We start from the raw sequence: 22388 nt of genomic DNA on the forward strand, positions 1-22388 counted from the left end.
CGCCTCCTAGAGTAATAAAAACAAAAATAAACAATGGGGCCTAAAATCAACCTTAAAAGCTTTTTCACAGCAAAGGAAACCATAGACAAAACGAAAAGACAACCCATAGAATGGGAGAAAGTATTTGCAAACAAGGCAACCGACAAGGGATTAACCTCCAAAATATACTAAAACCTCATGCAGCTCAATATCACAAAAACAAACAACCCAATCAAAAAATGGGCAGAAGAGCTAAATAGATGTTTCTCCAAAGAAGACATACAGATGGCCAAGAAGTACATGGAAAGCTGCTCAACGTCACTAATCATTAGAGAAATGCAAATCGAAACTACAATGAGGTATCATCGCACACCAGTCAGAATGGCCATCATCAAAAAGTCTACAAACAATAAATGCTGGAGAGGGTATGGGTAAAAGGAAACCCTCCTATACTGTTGGTGGGAATGTAAATTGGTGCAGCCACTATGGAGAACAGTTTGGAGGTTCCTTAAAATCTAAAAATAGAGCTACCATATGACCCAGCAATCCCACTCGGGCATATACGCAGACAAAACTATAATTCAAAAACATACATGCACTCCAATGTTCACTGCAGCACTGTTTACAATAGCTAAGTCATAGAAGCAACCTAAGTGTAGGAATGGATAAAGAAGATGTGGTACATATTTACGATGGAATATTACTCAGCCATAAAAAAGAATGAAACAATGCCATTTGCAGCAACGTGGATGGACCTAGAGATGATCATACTAAGTGAAGTCAGACAAAACCAAATATCATATGATATCACTTATATGTGGAATCTAAAAAAATGATAGAAATGGACTTATTTACAAGACAAAAACAGACTTACAGACTTAGAAAACAAACTTATGGTTACCAAAGGGGAAAGGTAGGGGGGAGGGATAAATTAGGAGTTTGGGATTAACATATACACTCTACTATACTGTATATATATATATATATACACACACTGTTTTACTATATAAAACTATATATATATACTGTTTTACTATATAAAACAGATAATCAACAAGGACCTACTGTATAATACAGGGAACTTCACTCAATATTCTGTAATAAACTAGGAAAAGAATTTGAAAAAGAATAGATATATGTATAACTGAATCACTTTGCTGTACACCTGAAACTAACACAACATTGTAAATCAAATATAATCCAATATAAAATAAAAATTTAAAAAAAAACAGCTTCACTAAAAGACCACCATATTTGTTACTTGAAATTCATTTGCTAAACCTCTATATAGCATTTGATTTTTTTTGTCTTTTTCCAACCAATCCACAAGTTACATTTTGTGATTTCTATACATCTGTTATACAGATAAGGTTATTCTGTCACTCTTCAAAAAATGCAGCTGCTATAGAAATTTAGCTAAATATGTTAAGTATAATACCACAAAAACGGGCTTAAAAATACCACCGTCAACAAAGGAAATGATGTACTTTGCAATGCTATGACAAATGAAAACAATTAAAACAATCTGACAAAAAAATATTTTTAAACGTATCTAATAAAACAATATGCAAGATGTCAAGAGCTCTGACTTTGAAACTCAAAATTAAAAAAGAACTTTTCTAGCTAGTTTGTGATGTATGCTTTTTAAAAATCAAGAAACAGATTAAGAATCCTGCACGCTACCATCTATACCCCAGAAAATCATTAAGGAACAGTTTAATTTGGTTGCAAGATTCTTTATTTTGTAAACTATACATAAACAGTAAAAAAGAAAATGCATTTTACCTTAAATATTACATAAAGTTAACATTAAAGATTTTTTTCTTAGTGTATATAAATCAAATGGAAAGAATCCAACAACTTTATTTCAGTGGATTGTATATACTGGGAAACCAGCTGACCCACTGTTTAAATGGTGACACCAGTGTGTAACACCCAACAGGTTTTTCCACTTTCATTATGGGCACAAAACCATAGGTCTGATATCCTTAAAAGCGATGGTGTACCAGAAGGGCTACATGATTAATTAACATGCTAACTTAAATACAACAATTAAAGTAAGTTTTGTTGCAGTTAAATCTTAAATGCTACTCCACACAATAATCATAAACAAGTCCACATGGTAACTATGTAACAGTAGAAAAAAGAAAGAAAGTATTCTATTTTCTTCATTCCAGCAGCAGTACCGGGACTGGTATTAATTCGTGATTAGGTGTGCCTATCTATGCCTAATGTCCTATGTGGGGATGCATGCTGAAACCTTTCTATTTCTATTTTGCAAGGCACCATACAGTATGTTCTCTAAGTTTCGACACTAGTAACAAAAATGGCATAATTTTTAGATTAAATGCAAATATTTATCTAACATAGGAAATAAAATAAGAATGAAGATTTTTAAGTTTGATATTGGGGCAAATGACAAACTTTTTGTAAAAATACGGTTTAAAAGAATCTTTCCCTTTGTCTTTCTACTTTAAGTTCTGCACCCTAAGTTGCTGGTCAGAAAGATAAAGAAACCTAGAAAGATAAAGAAATCATGCTGGTTAAGATTATCAAACAAATCAACATAAGACTGCTGTCTAAATTAAAATAAAAATTAGAAAGGACAACTACGTTTTTAACTTTCAAAATCCACGGTTTTTCCCTACTGGCCATTTTGGAAGATATCTGGTCACATCCAGAATAACTTCAGAACTAAAAACATCACTAAAACTTCATAAGTAAAAACACACAAACATGGTGGAGGTCTCCAGGATGGTGACTTCGTTCTTCTCACTTTGTGCTATTCCCTCACTCACCTCTATATCCCTCCAGCTCTGGGAAGAGTCTACTTGGAAACTGCAATTAAGGTCATGCATATTTTTATAAAATCCTTAGGATCCAGGTCACTAGTATGTTATTGTAGATTCAACTTAGAATTTCTCCCAGAAAAATATCACATATGACCTCAAGCACTGGTTGTTTTGTTTGTGGCAGACTCACAGAGATCAGTAGCTCTTCATAATTTTCTCTTGTCTGGCTAGACTCCATATGTGTTCTCTTTTTCATATAAAAACTCAAAGTAAATGATACTTCTCTAAACATAAAGTTCTATGACTTTAGTTGCAATATTTGAAATAATTATACAAAATATAAGTGAGTTTTAGAATCATTTTGTTTTGGGGCAGGAAGGTACTCCTCAGTAGGGGATCACTTGGTAAATAAAAGAAACATAGAATTTGTTGTTCTCAGCTCTCATCCATCAGATGTATCCATCCTGGTCACCACCATCATCATCATCCCCTTCATCCTCATCATCATCTTCAATCTCATCTTCATCGTTCATAATGTCATCTTCATCGTCATCAGCAGCCCATTCACGGAAATCTCCACTTGCAAAATCTCCAGAGATCTCAAAATCAATAGCTTAGGAAAAAAGTAAACATTAATGTTATGTGACTGAGTGGTAGGATAATTTCTGAGGGTCAGAAAATTCTGATGAAAATTTAGGAAATTAATAAACTGAGTCACTTTGCTGTATACCTGAAACTAACACAACATTATTAATCACCTATACTCCAAGAACAAAAAAATTTTTAAAAGATAAATAAAATTTTAATTTGCTCTTTAGCTTTCTTAACAAAAATAAGGTAAAATCCATTCTTTCTCATTTGTTAAAATATACAGTGCTAAAAAGCGGAATTGTTGCTGAGGTCTGATATGTACGATTTCCAGTTCAGTAATATTGAGCTCAGCCCAGGTTTTATAAAGTCCATGTCAAACTTTGAATTTTACGAAGAATTGAGAACTTCTTCTTTTAGTGTGTAGGCAAAATAGTTGCCCCTCAAAGACGTTCACTTGCTCATGGCTGAAACCTGTGACTGTGTGACCTTACATGGTAAAGGGGCTCAGGAGATGTGATTACATCACGGGCCTGGAGCTGACAGGTTACTGTGGGTAACTGGGGTGGGCCCAGGTGATCACCTGCATCCTTCAAATCAAAGAACTGTTTCCAGATGAAGTCAGAGGGCGGTGTGATTACAGAAGGACAGTCAGAAGCTGGGCCAAGGAACGCGAGTGGTCTTGGGAGAGGACAGGGCCAGGAAACACTGTCCTCGGGAGGGAGCCTCAGAAGAACCAGCCCTGAAGACACCCTGACCTTAGCCTGGAGAAGCCCATGCTGGACATCTGATGTTCAGAAGTGCAAGATCACACACGTGTGTGGGTTAAGCCACTAACGTTGAGGGATTTTGTTGCGATAGCAACAGAAAACTAACACAGCCAGTAGGTATTTTAAAAAATGTTTAGAAATTTATAATGACTATGGAGGCAATAATGCACACATATCTCAGAATGTAATCATTTCCCAACTCCCCTAGTACCAGTGTGTTTATTTTCTACCCTTTCTAATATTTTGGTCTAATAATTCTTTGGCAGCTAATTATAGCAAATCCTATTAATGTCCTCCAGTGCTTATGAACTGATTGATTTCACAATACAACACACTGAAGTTCGTATCTTTTGTGAAGAAAATGTTATTTGTACTCTTCTACTTCTTGTATTTTCTTAATAATTTCAACATGCCGAGAAAACTCACACGTCACATTCCCAAAACCATTTCCCTGTCACCTATTGAATTCATCTCCATATAATTATTATTTATAAAATAAACATCTGAAATTCTTTATCCATCACGGATAACTGAAATAACTGATAGTGCAACTCATTCAAACTACGTGTTACAAAGCTGTGTTCTCCACGTGTAACAAGTATGTAATGTAGCTATTGAGTACTGTACTCCATCGTACGGAATCTGAAAACACTGGCCGAAAGCCAAAACCAAGCTATTAAAAGTGTTGTGGAATAAATAAATGCAGAACAGGCATTTAAGCATTAAACGCGATTGCTTTTATATACCGTTTACCATTTATCTATTTCTAAACAACCACAGTGTATCAGTTTAAAAATTGCATAAAGGAGAAAGCTAAACATTTTCTGAAATACAAGACTGACCAAGTACTTTGTTTACATTTTGGTCATTTGTATTAGTTGAAACATAATCCACTAATTCCGTCTGTGTGTGTGTGTGTGTGTGTGTGTGTGTGTGTGTGTACAGCTAAGTGGCTTTTGTAGTGAAAACTCTCCACAGTACAAACAGAAATACTCACTTGAAACCTGCATTCTGAAAAAATATTTCATGAAAGACAAAAGACATCCCACTTAAAACTTTACAATGTGTGTGTTATGCTCAACTTAACTGTAATATTATTCTTTTAGGTTTATATGTAAAATGCATGCTCAGAAAAAGAACTAGAATATTAATTATAATTACCCTTCAAACAATTAAAACTATATTTTCTCACCCAAACATAAGGAAACATGCTCACACAGCTGCAATTTATGGACCTTTACTTTATAAAAAGGTTACTTTTTCTTTCATTGGTCCTCCCATGTTCTCCCTGAGTGACCTTCTCCAAAGGCACACAGATGGGAGGGTGCTGTGTGGTGACACGGCACCCACCAGGGCCCGGTGACCGGGCCCAGGATGGATGACACAGTCTGCCTTACCCGAGAGGAACACGGAAGGCATGCGACATCCTTCCCGTACTTGGAGGAGTAAAAGCGGCCCACCTTTCATTATTCTTCCTTAAAATATCTAAGTTATGCAGTTCTACTTGTTAGTTATACAACTTTTTCTAACATGCTAGGAGTGAGCCTTCCTGTGCCCCCCGGCCCAGTACACTCTGTAGGGTTTGCATAGAGGTGGGCAGAGAATGCAACTCTCCAGCACTTATCCTGCGGGGGAGAAATCGTGGCACGCGCGGCCCTCCTCCTTACCACAGTCTGCTGCACCGCGCCTCCTGGACCCCACGACTTCCCTTCCGTATCGGTCCACACACCAGCACTGCCCAGCGCTGCCGTGGCACTGCGTCGGCTTGTAGTAACCATCTGCGTCACACTGGGGGACGTACTGTCCTGTGAGACACGCACATGTGGTAGGAACAAGGGTCACCGACCATGCACTGACTCACTCAAGACACACACATATGAGCTCCGGCTCCAGGCTACGAGCTATGGTGCAGGTAGAACAAAGCAGGCGCTGTCATAGTGAACCTCTTGCATTTCTTCTGTTGAGCAAATTTACTGTCTTGTCTTTTTAATCACTCTGCAGAGGGGGCTGTTTCCAGATGTACAATATACGGAATGAGAGCTGATGAACGCCATGCATGGTAAGTCACCCAGACCGCTCAGCAGGGCATATGAGACCCTTCACCGTCTCATCACTGCCAATTTTTGACTTTCATCTCCCCAAATTTTCATTCATGTATCCTCAGCTCTTTCCACATCAAGCTGTTTTCTACAAATGCAGTCCTGCTTCATCTCTCTATGCATCTTCTCCTCACCTGGAATCCCTCTCCTTCCCTCCCTCTTGCAACGTAAAACTTGACTGAAATGTGACCCCCTTCTCTTAGGCTGGAGGGTTTCTGATATATTTCTTCCATCGTGTATGTCTCTCAGTGCATGCATTCACCACTACTCTGTGGTATCCTCTGTATTGGGAACTTTCGCTTCTCTTGATTTTGATCGCTATACGAACAACTCACACTCAGTCTAGCGGGAAGCTAGACACTTAGTTTCATAATATAATATCTAACATGTACCTGGCACACTGCTAGTGATAAGTGTGCAATAATAATTGAGAGGTGAATTCACGTTCTTCAATAAACACTCCCACGCTACAGTGTAAGCTTTAGGAGATTAGACAATTTTCTTGTCTTTCCTGACCAACTGTCTGCTCAGTGACCAGATACACTATAGTTACTTGGTGAAAGAAAAAAGGAAAAACAATGACTAATAAACAGATAAAACATGAAACTGTTCCATTTAGTCCTGCAACAATATGCGATCATTATTTAACCCTTTAAAAAAGTTTCAAAATTCTGATATATAAATAATCAATTTAGTTTGAAAATTATAATTCATTTGAAGGATTTGAACTTCTGGTCTTCGAGTGAGGTGGACCGGATATCACCAATGTGGGAAACTCGAGAACACCTTCTGTGGATATATAGCAGGAAAGATAAGGAAGATTTTCAATATTATTATCTCTACCTCTTAAAAAATACCATAATTTGACATACTTGACATAAAAATGTTAAGATGGACAGTTAGTGTGGCCATTTAATTTGTTGTCTCCGCCAGTACACCTTGGAAACAGAAGAGCATTATTAGGAATTAGCCTAGAAATGCAGACACCAAGACAGCTTGCAGCCTGGATGCATCGCACCTGCTACCGCATAACAGTGGACAGACTGTCAGAGAAGGACGCTTTCCTACCCATTTCAGAAGGAATATTGAAGGGTCAGTGCTCTCTAGTAATGACTTTCATTTTTATTACGTAAGATGAATAAAGATGACTCCTCTCAATTGGGCTCTAAATATGTTTTCATTTTATGTAACATCAAATAATCAAAGCCTGGATGTTAATAGCTTTTTGTCATTAATAGACCTTGACCAAGTCGAAGATATTTTCCCGTTGAATGTCAAAGGCTTTTCCCAGTGCACATGAATGAACTTCGATTTGTAGAAAAAAACAAACCCAGGTACCAAGGTAACGTTTCCACCTGTGAGCTGGAAAGGTGCATCTTGTAGCAGAGTTAAAAGAAATGTGATACATTGTAGCTTTTATCTAATGATGTGGCTTCACATCTAAAATGCTGTATTAAAAAATTTAGTCTATTTATTTTGAACTGTGAATTTTCAAGTAATATGAAAAATCTTCTCATATAAACATACAATATTGTAATTACAAAGACAGCATATCATAATACAGATTAATCAGACCTAAAACCATAAAATTGTGTGCCACTAAATATACAAGAGCATTAACACACATGAAAAACAACAAGTGCTGCATATGTGGTGTTCTGCGCTGTATGCTAAAATAGAAAAAAGGACATGTGTGGACAAACTTGTGAAATCCACATCAAGTGTGAGGCTTAATTAATAGGATTATAGCAATGTTAATTTCTTAGATTTGATAAATATATGATAGTTAATCTATACATGGTAAGATGGTAACTTTAGATGAAGCTGGGTGAAAGATACATGGCAACTCTACTGTACTTATAAAATTTCTGAATCTAAAATTATCCCAAAAAGAGTGTATTGAAAAATTGTATGTTGACAAAAATAAAGAAAATAATCATATGTAATAGTTTAACAATCAGTTAATAGCCAAGCATTCTAATATTTCAAGGCTTTGGGTGAAATTTGGAATTATCTATGTATCTGTTTATCATCTAATACATATATTTACTTAGTAAAAGTAAGTTTATAAAAAGTGCTGATGAGAAACTAAAAAATCTGTTCCAATTTTCCTGAGGAACTCAGCCCATGCTTTTAACCATCTCTCTCTCCCTCCCTCTCTCTTCCCCTCTCTCTACATACATACATACCATCAATTTGTGAACTGTCAACCACAGAATTAGAACCGAAGTTTCTGCTGCTTTACCTTTAGCATTGTTTAAATTTCTTTTTTACTTAATAACTTTCAAAATGAGCATTATATTAGGGTAATAAAACAGACATCATACCTTTCAATAGGTAAGATAATAAAAGTAAGGCTAATGACTTTCAAAAACGTCATAAATTTTGTTGCCGAAATTTAGTGAGGTCCCCGTTCGTTGGATAAATATCGATTTTGTGTTGCTGTTTCCTGAGGGTTATTTATGTAAGCAGTAAAGGTGTCAGAGAGTGATCCACAACTCACCGAGGAGCTTCTTCACCCCGAGCCGCTTCTGAATACTGCCGAGCTCTGTCTGGCAAGGTGGGTCTGCAACGGCATTAATGTCACCTCAATGGTTATAGGTAAACAAAGAGGGGGTGATTTTTATGTTACCAAACCTTAGTTAGATTTACAAGCTTTAGAAGACACGTTACGTATCAACTGCTTTACTTATGGAGACACACACAAGTAGATACATATACATGTATATACACACATCCATCTACACCTACCTCTATGCCTACAGTACATCTGCACCATCATGTACACCTACATGTATGTCATCTACATCTACATCCACACCTATATCTACATCATCTACATCTACATCTGCACCTACATCTACATCATCTACATCTGCACCTACATCTACATCATCTACATCTACACCTACATCTACATCATCTGCACCTACATCTACACCTATATCATCTACATCGACATCTGCACCTACATCTATATCATCTACATCTATACCTACATCTACATCATCTACATCTACATCATCTACATCTGCACCTACATCTACATCAACTACGTCTACATCTACACCTACATCTGCATCTATATCATCTACATCTGCACCTACAACTACATCATTTACATCTACATTTATGTCTACTTCTCTATAGAGAGGCTTTTCTACTTATTGTTTGATTATCTTAATTTCCTCAGAATAACAGAATTGGATGAAAGAAAGGAGAATGGTATAAAATACTTATAGGATGGAAAATGGTTCTTTTCATTGACTTTTAAAAGGTCAGTCAACTCTTTAATGTAAATACAACTGACAGGTTGCTTCCCAAACTAACTGATTTTGTTTTCCCTCATTTAAAACAGTTTCTACGATCAAGAGAAACAGCTTCACATTTAAACATAATCTAGGAAAACATGAATGCTTCCAAGTTATTCAGAGACACTGTTATAAATTTTGATACTGAATAACACTGACAGGCTTCAGTCTTTTCAGTTTAACCCAGATGTTTGCAGTATATACCCAATATGGAAACAGGATGTAATATACAATAATTTCTGAGAAGCCATCTTTAAAAATAATAAACTTAGAACATTAAACCAATTTGGAAATAAGTATATGCCTATTTTTCAAACTCTTTAAAACCACTTAGAAGGAGATTAGTTTCAGAGAAGTACAAAATTCTAAATAGACATAATATAGTTTGGCTTATTATATTTAATTATATATTTTCTAATATATATACATATTCTTATCTGAAAACAGTTCAATGTACTTTAGACTCTTATTGTAAAAACTTGATGTTAATACTTGCTATATAAAACCTGTACCACAAACTACTGAAACAGCAAAACAATAAACTAGTACTTGCTCCACTACAACTTTTTTAGTGAAAAGGCAAGATATAAGTCAAATAATTTAAGAATTTTTTACCAAACCAAGCTCACAATATGCAATTATTAAATTTGCATGTAAGCAGCAGAGTGGAAAGAGACCATGAGACAAACAACTTAGTATGTATTTTACAGTTTAATATGTCAGGCCAACAATGCTTTTCCTGGAGGAATCAAAAATGTGAAGAAAAAGTAATTTGCTTGAAAAACCTGATTACCTTATTGTTCTACTTCACGCTGATACTGGCTCAACTGACCCCTTTGTTTTTTCTAATAATGTGTGAGTCTTATATTATTAACAGAATAGGAATGAAGTTGCATAATATGGGCTTATAGAGTAGACGTAACATTTACTGCCCCCCAAATATGACATTTAAAACCAAGAGGAAAGATTCTAGCTGAAGTTTCAATACTACATTGAAAGCAACTCTTCTCACTGCTATGGGACAGTTATTGTAAGTAGAAGCGATATTTCTCTTATCTTCCTGTGGGATTGCCCGAAATCAGGCACGTCTGAGTCTGACTCTCCCTGAATAAACCTGGGGCAGCCACAAACTGTGTGTAGGGGAACCTGCCAGATTTCGAGAGAAGTCATGACAGATTGGGCTGTTCCACTATATACAGTACTGGACTGAGAATATCTATCCTGTGCTCTGTCTGGCCTTTGACTCAGGTACACTCGGAGGGCGTGACTGAGATTTCGCCTGTCATTAAAGTCTCTTGCAAACAACTGATGTAGATGAAAGGGCAGTGAGGTGGCAAAGTGCGTGAAGGTTTGGACACGATTAGGCACAAGTTTACACACAAGATTTATTTCCCCCAATCTAATGGTGATTTGACTTTATGGAAAATTCTGATTTTATATGCTTAAAATTGTATGAAAATCATGAGTTATAAAATAGAGGCTTTAATGTAATCATTAAATTTACAAGTAGTTATTCCCAACAGTAGTTTTAAAAAATAAGAAAAAAAAAAAGAATTAAAATCTTTTACTGGTTAATTTCAAAATGCTGTTTTTTAAAAAATTAACATTGTTCATTGTTTTGCATTCTGAATTTAAAACCTCAAAGCCTTATATCGGAACCATTCACACATTATCTATATTATGAATGGATAATTGTCAATGCAATGATAACAATGCATTTTTATTTTCCCACACAATTTTGAACTGAATAAAATGTCACTGGGAAAAATAAGGAAATATCTCTATGTTTACAACAGTAATATACAAAGGTGTTCTTCCTATACTCACAACTAGTTATTTCTAGGGAGTATATTTCTATTAGCTGTCAAATACAGAGACACAAGGTGATGTCAAAACTGCTAAGGTAGACATTGCAGAGGTGTGTGCGTGACCCAGTGGGTGTCACACACACCTGCAGGCGGTGCCACCTCCCTGCAGGGAGGGCACCCGGACCAGCTCAGCCTCTTTCTCAGGAGGCCTCTGCCCAATCGCTTTCCTTCATGGAGCCTCTCACAGAATGGATATACTTAAATAACTTTATCAGGCTTACTTTGTGCAAGTTTCAAATATTCATAATACCAAAGGACAACATTGCCTGTATTTAATATCTTTCATTAAATTAAAGAAAAACATCCTTTGTAAAACTAATGCAGATGACGCCCGTTCTGACATTTCCTCCTGTGGCTGGAAGGCATAAATGACCTCGAAAGATGCTACTGTTCTCACTGTCATCCCATCGGGTGTATCACTGGCCGGGGTCCTGCCCTGAACAGGATTTGCCAGCAAGCTGCCTAGGGGCGTCTCTCAGCATTTTATGTATGAGGACTTCGCAAAGTCTGAATGTAAAGGTAAAGGAGATGCAAACTACTATCAATATATACAGGATGGATAAACAACAAGGTCCTACCGTAGAGCACAGGGAACTACATTCAATATCCCGAGATAAACCATAATGGAAAAGAAAATGAAAAAGAATACACATCTATATCTACATATATCTATAACTGAGTCACTTTGCTGTACAGTGGAAATCAACACAACATTGTGAATCAACTAGACTTCAATAAAATTAAAAAAAAAATAAGAGGTACAGCTGCTGGAGAAAGAAGTTCAGATCCCCGTCCCCTGCGCTCATTCTATAACATGAAGGACTTTAAGATCACTAAGTGTCATCCTCAGCTGTGGGCGAGATCATTACATTCTCACAGGGCTATATGAGGGATAAATGATTTTATGTGTCCGAAAGACGACATGGCCCTGAATAAATGTTAATTTACTTTCTCTTTCCTGGATCTTACACAACAGGACTTTAACTGAAACAGCAACTAATAAATTGAGGTACTTTTTTGAGTAGGGGCTTAAAATATATTTTATAAAAGTAAGTTATTAACACCTAAGGTAATAAAAATCCCAAATTAATATTTTTCCTACTTATTCTTTTATAAGTAATTAGAATGAAATCACACAAACCACCATCATATCCATTTTGTGTTGCTTAATTGTCATGATTTCAGAAAATCAGTCATAGAAACAGATATGCATTTTAACTAATTACAAGCTTTTTTTAGGTTACAATTTTTTTCCCTTGGAAAACTACAAGTATTTCACTTGCCTGAAATTTTATATTCTCAACCTCATTTATTAAACTTTTGAAATTAAGCTTAATTTATTTTTGAAAGGTATATTTTTTAAAAAACAACACTATTACTTTATTTTTTAGACATTTTCCAACAACCATACAACTATAGTCCTGATTGCAGTTTTAAGTCAACCTGGATTAATAACACCCCATTATACATTATTCTCTCCTCCTCTCTCTCTCTCTATATGTACACACATACACACACACACACACATATATTACTCTAATTATAATAAACTTAAGAATTTGTTGTTTTTATTGAATAAACAGGAAAAACACATTCTTTATAAGGTGAAACATTTGAAAAAATGTTTTTAATGTTTATTCTTTTCCATGAAATTACTTAATGAGCTAACTCCACAGTCAGTTACCCTGATAGAGCTTTTGTAATATTTTCTAGCATATTAATGAATGGAATTAGCTAAACTCTCCTAAGCATTTGGGAAGTTGTATAATCGTTTACCAGGTACTAAATTATCTCTACTGTGTATTAAATGATCTCAGAGGATGTCTTCATGTGACTACGAAGATTTTGATACTTTGGAAGTAAGTATCAAGAATAATAAATGAAAAGTATACAAAGCAGAATCTTTTGGGGACCTTTCATCAGTTCTACGAATATTACTGCAAAATCTAGGAATGTTTTAAGGTAAAAATATTTAGTTCTGCAGTAGAAACATTCAGAGTTATTCAGAATATTTTAAAATGTTCATGTATAAACACTTGGACATGCTATCATAATAATCAAAGAAAAATTAAAATAACATTTGTCATCATAACAAAAGACCACGTCTCTTTATGGTAGTTTACCTGGATTTACTTTTTTATTCTGTAAATCAGCAGTCCCCAAACTTTTTGGCACCAGGGACCAGTTCCATGGAAGACAATTTGTCCACAGATGGTGGGGGGGAATGGTTCAGGCGGTAATGGGAGCTATGGGGGGCGGGGGGATGGTTCAGGTGGTAATGTGAGCAGTGGGGAGCGGCTGTAAATACAGATGAAGCTTTGCTCGCTCGCCCACTGCTCACCTCCTGCTGTATGGCTCAGTTCCTAACAGGCCACGGACCAGTACTGGTCTGCAGCCTGGGGCTTGGGGACCCCTGCTGTAAATGATTTAAGGGTATACTAGTCATTAAAACCTAGGCAAAACTTTATAGGGGTATTCAGTCACCTAAAAAGCACATATGCAATAGTGTAAGTCAACAAGTGTGTGTTTGTGTCAGTATGTGAGTCTGTGTTTGTGAGTTTGTGTGTGTCTCTGTGCATGTGTGTATGTGTGTGTATGATTTAGAATATTTTAACAAATCCAATCTACTTTTTAAACTCTCTTTAAAGTGGTTTTTAAACACATTAGTGGTTTAATCTATGCTACAAACCCTGCTGTTGACTCACTGCTAATCAATTTAGGCATAAGCATGTCATCCCTAATCACTGAACTATTACTAATATATGAAAAAGTAATTGTGATAGTAAAATGACTGATATAATGTGCTGGCTTCCATATGAAAACTTGGGAATCATTAACACAGATTAGAGCAGCTTGTTCATTCCGATAGCTGTCAAGGGCTTTAAAAGGCAGTGACAATAGCAGATGTATCATGTTAGACTAATTCCCCATTTGTTTTTCAAAATTAGCATCAAAGTCACACATGTCATTTTTTCTTAGTTTCCCCAAACTTTATCATAATTTGAATGTTTTGGGTCTATTTCCCTTAGACACAATTTTAGTTATCATTTGGTTGATTACAGAAGCATGGCTTCAATTTTCCCTTACGTTACCGTTTCCTACTGAAGCAGGACCCATAAAGGACAAGCCTCATCCAACCCTTCAGGCTGCCTCGCCTCTCCCGGGGAATCGAGACTCTTTCTTTGCTAGTGCATTTTCATAAAGCTAAGTTATCTAAAAAGTTTGAAAGGCTAAGTCATTTTAAAATCAAAAGTGTAAAAATAACTTTATGGTGAATGCTGTGGTTCATTTGGCTCGTTTAATAAGATCACAAAATAGAACATTAAAACTCCACAGCGCAGTGATAAAAAACCCATTTATTTTACACCATGGGCAAAGCAGATAGCAAATTAATTTAAATGATTACTTTTAATATCTCTGTTCTCATATCTCTGTGTTTCTTGGTGGTTCATAATGGAAACTATAATGAAGTGCATTAATAAAAAGTATTAATTACTATTTTTCACGTCATTTAGCGTGTTTTGCATCCCTGAGTTATACTGTTCAACGTGCTGCTTATTTGCTCTTTTATTAAACACTCTAATTGGAAAACTATTTCTCACAATGAATAGGGTGTCACATACTGGTTTTTTTTTTAATTGAAAAAAATTAAAAAAAAAATTTCCTTGGAGTATAGTTGATTTACAACGTTGTGTTAGTTTCAGGTGTACAGCAAGGTGAATCAGTTATACACATGTACATATGTCCTCTCTTTTGTGGATTCTTTTCCCATTTAGGCCATTGCAGAGTATTGAGTACAGCTCCCTGTGCTGTACAGCAGGTCCCTATCAGTTACCTATTTTATGCATAGTGGTGTGTGTATGTCAACCTCAGTCTCCCAATTCCCCCACAAACCCTTTCTCCCTGGGAGCCAAAAGTTTTGTTTTCTGCACGTGTAACTCTCTGTCTCTATTTTGTAAATTGAGGACAGGGTACAAATGAGCTTGTCTGTAGTACATGGCTTTACTGCATGGACAAGATGGCCTTTGGCTCGGTACCTTGTTGCCTCTGGAAGCAGTAGCACCACTCGTTGTTGGAGATGGAGCTGTCCTTGTACGTGTCACAGGAGCTGAAGAAGGCCTCGGCGCACCGCTCGTTCTTATCCAGGTAAATGCTCCCAAGCTCCGACTGGTCCAGGAGCAGGTCATAGTTTGTATCAAGTCTGTTAAACATCCAGCCGAGTGAATCCTTGCAAATTGGCAAAATACTGGTATCAAATCCTAAAGGCAAAGATGGAAAGATATTAGCTAAACATGAAAGTTGCCATCAGCAGCAAGCAAAGTAAAGAAGTGTCACAGCGGGTTTGTAAGAACAAATCTGACTCCATGTTAGATCTGTTTCTTTTTCATTAACCTTTGTATTCTATTGCTTTTGCTACAGTTAAGAATGTTGCCTACAGCCTAACATACACAGGATAGCCCAGTTCTCAAGGCTCTGACCTTTAAGGGGGTAACGTTTTTCCCTTCATATAGAGATAAAAAGTTGCCCAACAGAGAATAACATTTGGCTTGTTGGAGGTTTACAGGAACATCGTGACCTGACCTGTGTGGACAGATGCAAGAACAAGGATTCTGACACCATGAAGTTCGCAACAACCAGCCACGCCCCTCCCTCATCTGCCTTTAAAAATGCTTTGCTGAAACACTTCTGGCAGTTTGGGTTTTTTGGGCATGAGCCACCCATCTACTTGCTTGGTCCTGCAATAAACTTTTCTCTGCTCCAAAATCTGATGTTTCGATTTGTTTGGTCTCACTGTGCGTCACACATACGAACGTGCAATCAGGTTCCTTACGGCACCTACTCAACAGTCAGAACTCGGGCTTACATCCACCTTGAGTAACTGGTGTCAGAGTGAAGTGGGGTAGTAATATACACCTCTCAGGATAGCTGTGAGAGTTAACTAACCAGAATATAAGGCGTCTAGTACTAATCAGTCATTCATTCAGTGGCAGTTACTACTGTAATTATATATTACTTACTATTCTTTTTGTTGTTCAGGCTTTTTCTGAATAAATAGGCTAGACACATGCCTTGCTAGGTGGATATAGCTATGACTGAATAATAATACCCTACTCGTAAAGAAATAAAATTCATTTTTTATTCAAAGAAACGAAAATGCCCTTTGAACAAAAGTATAATTAACACATAATAAATAATAACTTCAATAACGCTCTGTATCTTGGTACAACCATGGTGACCGTGATAGTTCACAAGTAATATCCGGAGCAAGAAGAACCAGCAGGTACTTTACACACTGCTCTGTCTTCTGCTACCCACAAGGCAACTTTTTAAGCACACAGCCACTAGAGTTAGGCAGCAGGGTGCACTCGCAGCAGAGGCGCATCAGAGCCACACACCATCGAAGGGTGGGCTACCCGGGTCAGCTGCTGACCTCGTGAAGGCCCGGTGTCCTAAAAAGCAGCAGATGCAACGTCAGCGTGTGAAGCGTAACTGAGAAATCTGCTTTCAACCCTACTTTGCTGTCAGGTTTAAGCTACCTTGAACGCGGGTTTTGTTCACCCGGTTTTTGTTTTATTTGCTACTTTTCATGCATTGCAAGTGAAAAATACAATACTCGCGTCACTGGTATGGAAGAGAGGGTGTGTTCGGAGATGATGGCTTTCTGAAGACCGAGCATCAAAAAGACTGAACCTTCAACGGCAGGGGCTGAGGAGCCGTTGAACCGTTTACGAGCGGAAACCCTCTCGGGGGTAGTGTCGTGTATGTTCTAATAGTTACGTGCACTATCTTGATAATTTTAGTCTGTTAAAATTCGAGATGCAAGAAGAAGTGCAGATATAGATATTGAAGGTTTCCTGTTCAAATCCTATCTAGCATTTTAAGGATACTTAGGATTAAAAATGAAACAGGACTTAAACAATTCATAATTTCACCACCTTTTCAGGGTTTATTTTACTAATAAATTCAAAGCATATTTAGTGCTTTCTACCTGTGCATCACTGTCCCGCAATGGGGGCCAAAGGTAAAGTGGTATTGTGACACTTTCATAAAAGCAGAGAGACAGAAATTCAGTGGTTTTCTCACTGTTTGTATTTTTCTTTGTAAAATTGTTTGTGGAGCCCAACAGAATTCTCCCAAACAAACAGACAGAGAGCAAACATGAACTGCTCAATTCCTATTGACTTTCCAGGTCTTGACCCTGGCTCTGAGAATGCAGGGTTCAAACATACAGACAAGACCCCATTCTCTTAGAGTTTACTTTGAAAACCAGCCTGGTTTGAGATATTGGTTGAAACTGCCTCTTACCACCCAAAGTTGTCAAACGCCCAGGGATTACATGAAGAAAGCAACTGCAGAAAAAGATATACTAAAGTCTGTAAAACCATTCAAAGAACCTGAGTTCGGGGTGTGAGATTCCGCTGTGCCTTGGACCCCACCCTTCCGTCCCCAGCTCATTTTAGGAGGCAATGGAGAAACTTAACTGCCTTCAGCAAAATCTTTTTTGACCCACCTCCTAGAGTAGTGAAAATAAAAACAAAAATAAACAAATGGGGCCTAATTAAAAGCTTTTATACAGCAAAGGAAACCATAAACAAAATTAAAAGACAAACCACAGAATGGGAGAAAATATTTGCAAACAATGCAACCGACAAGGGATTAATCTCCAAAAATACAAACAGCTCATGCAGCTCAATATCAAAAAATCAAACAACCCAATCAAAAAATGGGCCGAAGACCTAAATGGACATTTCTCCAAAGAAGACATACAGATGGCCAACAAACACATCAAAAGATGCTCAACATCACTAATTATTAGAGAAATGCAAATCAAAACTACAATGAGGTAGCACCTCACACCAGTCAGAATGGCGATCATCAAAAATTCTACGAACAGTAAATGCTGGAGAGGGTGTGGAGAAAAGGGAACCCTCTTGCACAGTTGGTGGGAATGTAAATTAATACAGTCACTATGGAGAACAGTATGGAGGTTCCTTATAAAACTAAAAATAGAACTATCATGTGACCCAGCATTCCCACTACTGGGCATATACCCTGAGAAAACCGTAATTCGAAGAGATACATGCACCCCAATGTTCACAGCAGCACTATTTACAATAGCGGGACATGGAAGCAAACTAAATGTCCATTGACAGATGAATGAATAAAGATGTGGTACATATACACAATGGACTATTACTCAGTCATAAAAACGAATGAAATAGTGCCATTTGAAGACATGTGGATGGACCTAGAGACTGCCATACAGAGTGATGGAAGTCAGAAAGAGAAAAACAAATGTTGTATATTAACGTACATATGTGGAATCTAGAGAAATGGTATAGATGATCTTATTTGTGAAGCAGAAATAGAGACACAGATGTAGAGAACAAACGTATGGATACCACGGGGGAAAAGGGGTGGTGGTGGGATGAATTGGGAGATGGGGATTAAGACATATATACACTATTGATACTATGTATAAAATAGATAACCAATAAGAACCTACTGTATAGCACAGGGAACTCTACTCAAGTGCTCTGTGGTGACCTAAATGGGAAGGAAATCCAAAAAAGAGGGGATATATGTATACGTATAGCTGATTCATTTTGCCGTACAGCAGAAACTAACACAGCATTGTAAAGCAACTATACTCCAATAAAAGTTAATTAAAAAAGAGAAGGAAACTTACCTGCCTTTATGAACAAAAGGTCTTGGAAGAGGAAGGACACTGGGAGTTAGTGATGCGAGTTTATCCCATCCCCCCACCTACTTCTGAAGGGAGGGGTCATCTGGCGAGCCTCCCAGAGCTCTGCACGGGGTGGGGGGTGGGGAGGCTGCAAGAGCATCCCGTAAATGCACCAGTCTGCAAGGACAGGGAGAGTCTGACCCCCGGGGGAAGGCCTGCTTATCTGCTTTTTGATGAGTCCCGTTGCTGCCAAAGTGGGAAAGGCAGCTGGAGTACAGCGGCAGGGACGGCTCTGGGTCAAGCAGAGCCTGGAGGCTCACTCGGGGTGCTGGGATGCTGAGGTGGATGGGATACAGGGCACCCCAGAGGAGGTGAGCAGAAGCCAGTGGCTGGGGATCAACAAGAGAGCTCCCTGTTGGGAGGAGTGACGGAGGACCAGCGCAGAGACCACAGGGCAAGCGTACCCTGGCCTCAGCACAGTGAGGCTGCAGTGCTGACGTGATCGGACTTTGTTTTATTGGTGGGCCCCAAAGTGCCTTCGGTTTCTCACGTAAAAATAAAAGACACAGTTTTCATTTTCACCAAGAACTTTATGGAACAGCGTATTCACCCTTTTGCTCCATTACTTTCTGCCATTTTTCAGGCAACTTGATAATTCCATCTTCCCCAAACTTTTTATCTTTTTGAGCAAAGAACTGTTCCAGGTGCCTTTTACAGTCTTCCAGGGAATTGAAAATTTCTCCATTAAGAGAATTTTGTAAAGATTGAAATAAATGGCAATCCGAAGGTGCGAGGTCTGGTGAATACGGCAGGTGAATCAGAACTTCCCAGCCAAGCTGCAACAGTTTCTGCCTTATCAAAAAGTTTCTGGTTATCAAAAAACATGCGGTCTTGTATTATCCTGATGGAAGATTATGTGTTTTCTGTTGATTAATTCTGGACGCTTTTTGCTGAGTGCTGCTTTCAGTTGGTCTAATTAGGAGCAGTAATTGTTGGAATTATTCATCTGGTTTTCTGGAAGGAGCTCGTGATAGAGGACTCCCTTCCAATCCCACCATATACACACATCACCTTCCTTGGATGAAGACCGGCCTTTGGTGTGGTTGGTGGTGGTTCATTTCACTTGCCCCATGATCTCTTCTGTTCCACATTGTTGTACAGTATCCATTTTCCATTGCCTGTCACAACTGGTTTTAAACACGGAACGTTTTCATTACGTTTCAGTAGAGAATCGCATGCAGAAATACAGTCAAAAAGGTTTTTCTCTCTTAACTTAGGTGGAACCCAAATGTCAAAGCAAATTCACATAACCAAGCTGGTGCAAATGATTTTCAACACTTGATTTAGATATTTTGAGTACGTCAGCTGTCTCCTGCGTGGTATAACACTGATTGTTCTCAATGTCTCGATTTGATCGCTGTCAACTTCAACTGGTCTGCCTGACCGTGGAGCATCGCCCAGCGAGAAATCTCCAGCACGAAACTTCGCAAACCACTTTTGACACGTTTGATCAGTCACAGCACCTTCTCCATACACTGCACAAATCTTTTTGTGCGTTTCAGTTTCATCTTTACCTTTCTTGAAATAATAAAGCATAATATGCCGGAAATGTTGTTTTTTTCCTTCTGTCTTCGATATTAAAATGGCTACACAAAAACACACCAATTTTGATGTCTTCTTTAAAATGCACGCTGATATGACAGCTGTCACATACAAACTAACAAAATTGTTTCAAATGAAGTTAAAGACAGCTAAGTGCTACTAGAGCCATCTTATGGAGAAAACCGAACGAACCTTTTGGCCAACCCAATAGAAGGAAAACAGCCTCTGCACAGGATTAGATGGGCACTGGGCCGGAAGCTGGGAGACCAGCAGGAAGTAACCATCACTGCCCTCGTGCGAGATTTTTGTGGGCTGTTTGTATCACATCTTCACTCGAGCTTCTTTTGAACAATCATCAGTCTTTAAAATATGTTTTAAAATGATCTCTGCCCAGCTTTTATGACGTGCCAGCCAACATCCTTGTCAGTTTTAATGCCTTGTTATTTTTCTCAGTATAGGGTGAAAGAAAAGTGGTCTTAACCGTTCAGTGGTTTTTGTAGCTCTACTTTGAGGAGAGCTTGTCTACAAATCAGATCTCAACATGAAAGAATGTTTCTGAAAATATGACATGCATAGATACTTAACCAACCTTAGACACAACAGGACCAAGAGTTTATCCTTTATGTTACAAAGAAACGGACTTCTTATAGATTACATGCCCGGTGAATGATCGATTTGATGACATGTGATGTCTTAGATGGAGCATGTCAGGGAATCTGATTTGGATTCAGGTCACTGGCCTGAGTTCTGCCACTACCTTGTTGTGGTTAAGTTATTTAATGTATCAAGACTGTAATGTCCACACTGAGACAATGTGGGGATTTTTAAAGTATGATCGCCATGTTACCCTGGAGATAAAAAATACAGTGAGTTTACGTTATTTGAATGATATATTTATACACAAAGTTGTGTTACAAGGGTCACTGGAATGATAAGTAACAGAAAAGGACTACAAATAAAATTATTCTGATAGTCTAAACTATCAATGAATGTATACTATTCAGTATGGTTCTGTTGATGCTACAAATATAAAATAAAATTAATTTGGAAAAAATTTTAAACTTTTGGAGCCACAGATACTATGTGGTGACTTTGAGCATTCTCGGATATGCTACTGTATATTTATTATATATAATACAGTACAAATATTATATATGCGTATATATATATAGAAAAGAACTCTAGGTCCGGCCAGAAATCTGACTTGGCTCACCAAAGGAAAAACTTTTGCTTTCACCCAATTTCTGAAGTCCACTTTGCCTCATAGAAACATAACCACTCCAGCTTTCGTATGATTAGTATTTCCACTATTTTACAGTCAACTAATTTGCATTTTATATTTAAAATGGGTCTCTGAGAGACAGCATGACAATGAGTCTCACACTTTTTCCAAGTGTGACAATCTCGGCCTTTTTACTGAAGTGTTAAGGCCACATGCATTTAATATTATCAAAATGGTTGCATTTAAAACTTCCATCTTGTTATTATTTGATTTGTCCCTCTAGTATTTGTCTTCTCCTGTCTTGTTTTTATTAAACATGTTGCTTTTATTTTTTACGATTCCCACTTAATCTCCACTATCGGTTTATGCCGCAGGCAAAACCGTGGTCCCTCAAAGATATCCACGTGGACCTATGTGATGCCACATCCAAAAGGGGGTTATGAGTATGGGTGGAATTAAAGTTCCTAATC

General features: G+C 37.6%; 1 protein-coding gene across 1 annotated transcript in view; it reads right to left on the minus strand.

Annotated features, from left to right (window-relative positions):
* Positions 1-1739: 1739 nt before the first annotated feature.
* The window catches only part of SPOCK3 (SPARC (osteonectin), cwcv and kazal like domains proteoglycan 3), a 434386-nt gene continuing 413737 nt past the window's right edge, over positions 1740-22388 (minus strand). Inside the window, exons 8-11 of the mRNA XM_073805699.1 lie at positions 15445-15666; positions 8732-8794; positions 5797-5934; positions 1740-3384 (exon numbers count right to left, since the gene is read on the minus strand). Coding sequence (XP_073661800.1) covers positions 3221-3384; positions 5797-5934; positions 8732-8794; positions 15445-15666 — 587 coding nt within the window. The 3' untranslated portion in view covers positions 1740-3220. The remainder of the gene's footprint in view (positions 3385-5796; positions 5935-8731; positions 8795-15444; positions 15667-22388) is intronic.

The sequence above is a fragment of the Tursiops truncatus genome, chromosome 6, assembly GCF_011762595.2.
Source record: "Tursiops truncatus isolate mTurTru1 chromosome 6, mTurTru1.mat.Y, whole genome shotgun sequence".
NCBI classification, from domain to species: domain Eukaryota; kingdom Metazoa; phylum Chordata; class Mammalia; order Artiodactyla; family Delphinidae; genus Tursiops; species Tursiops truncatus.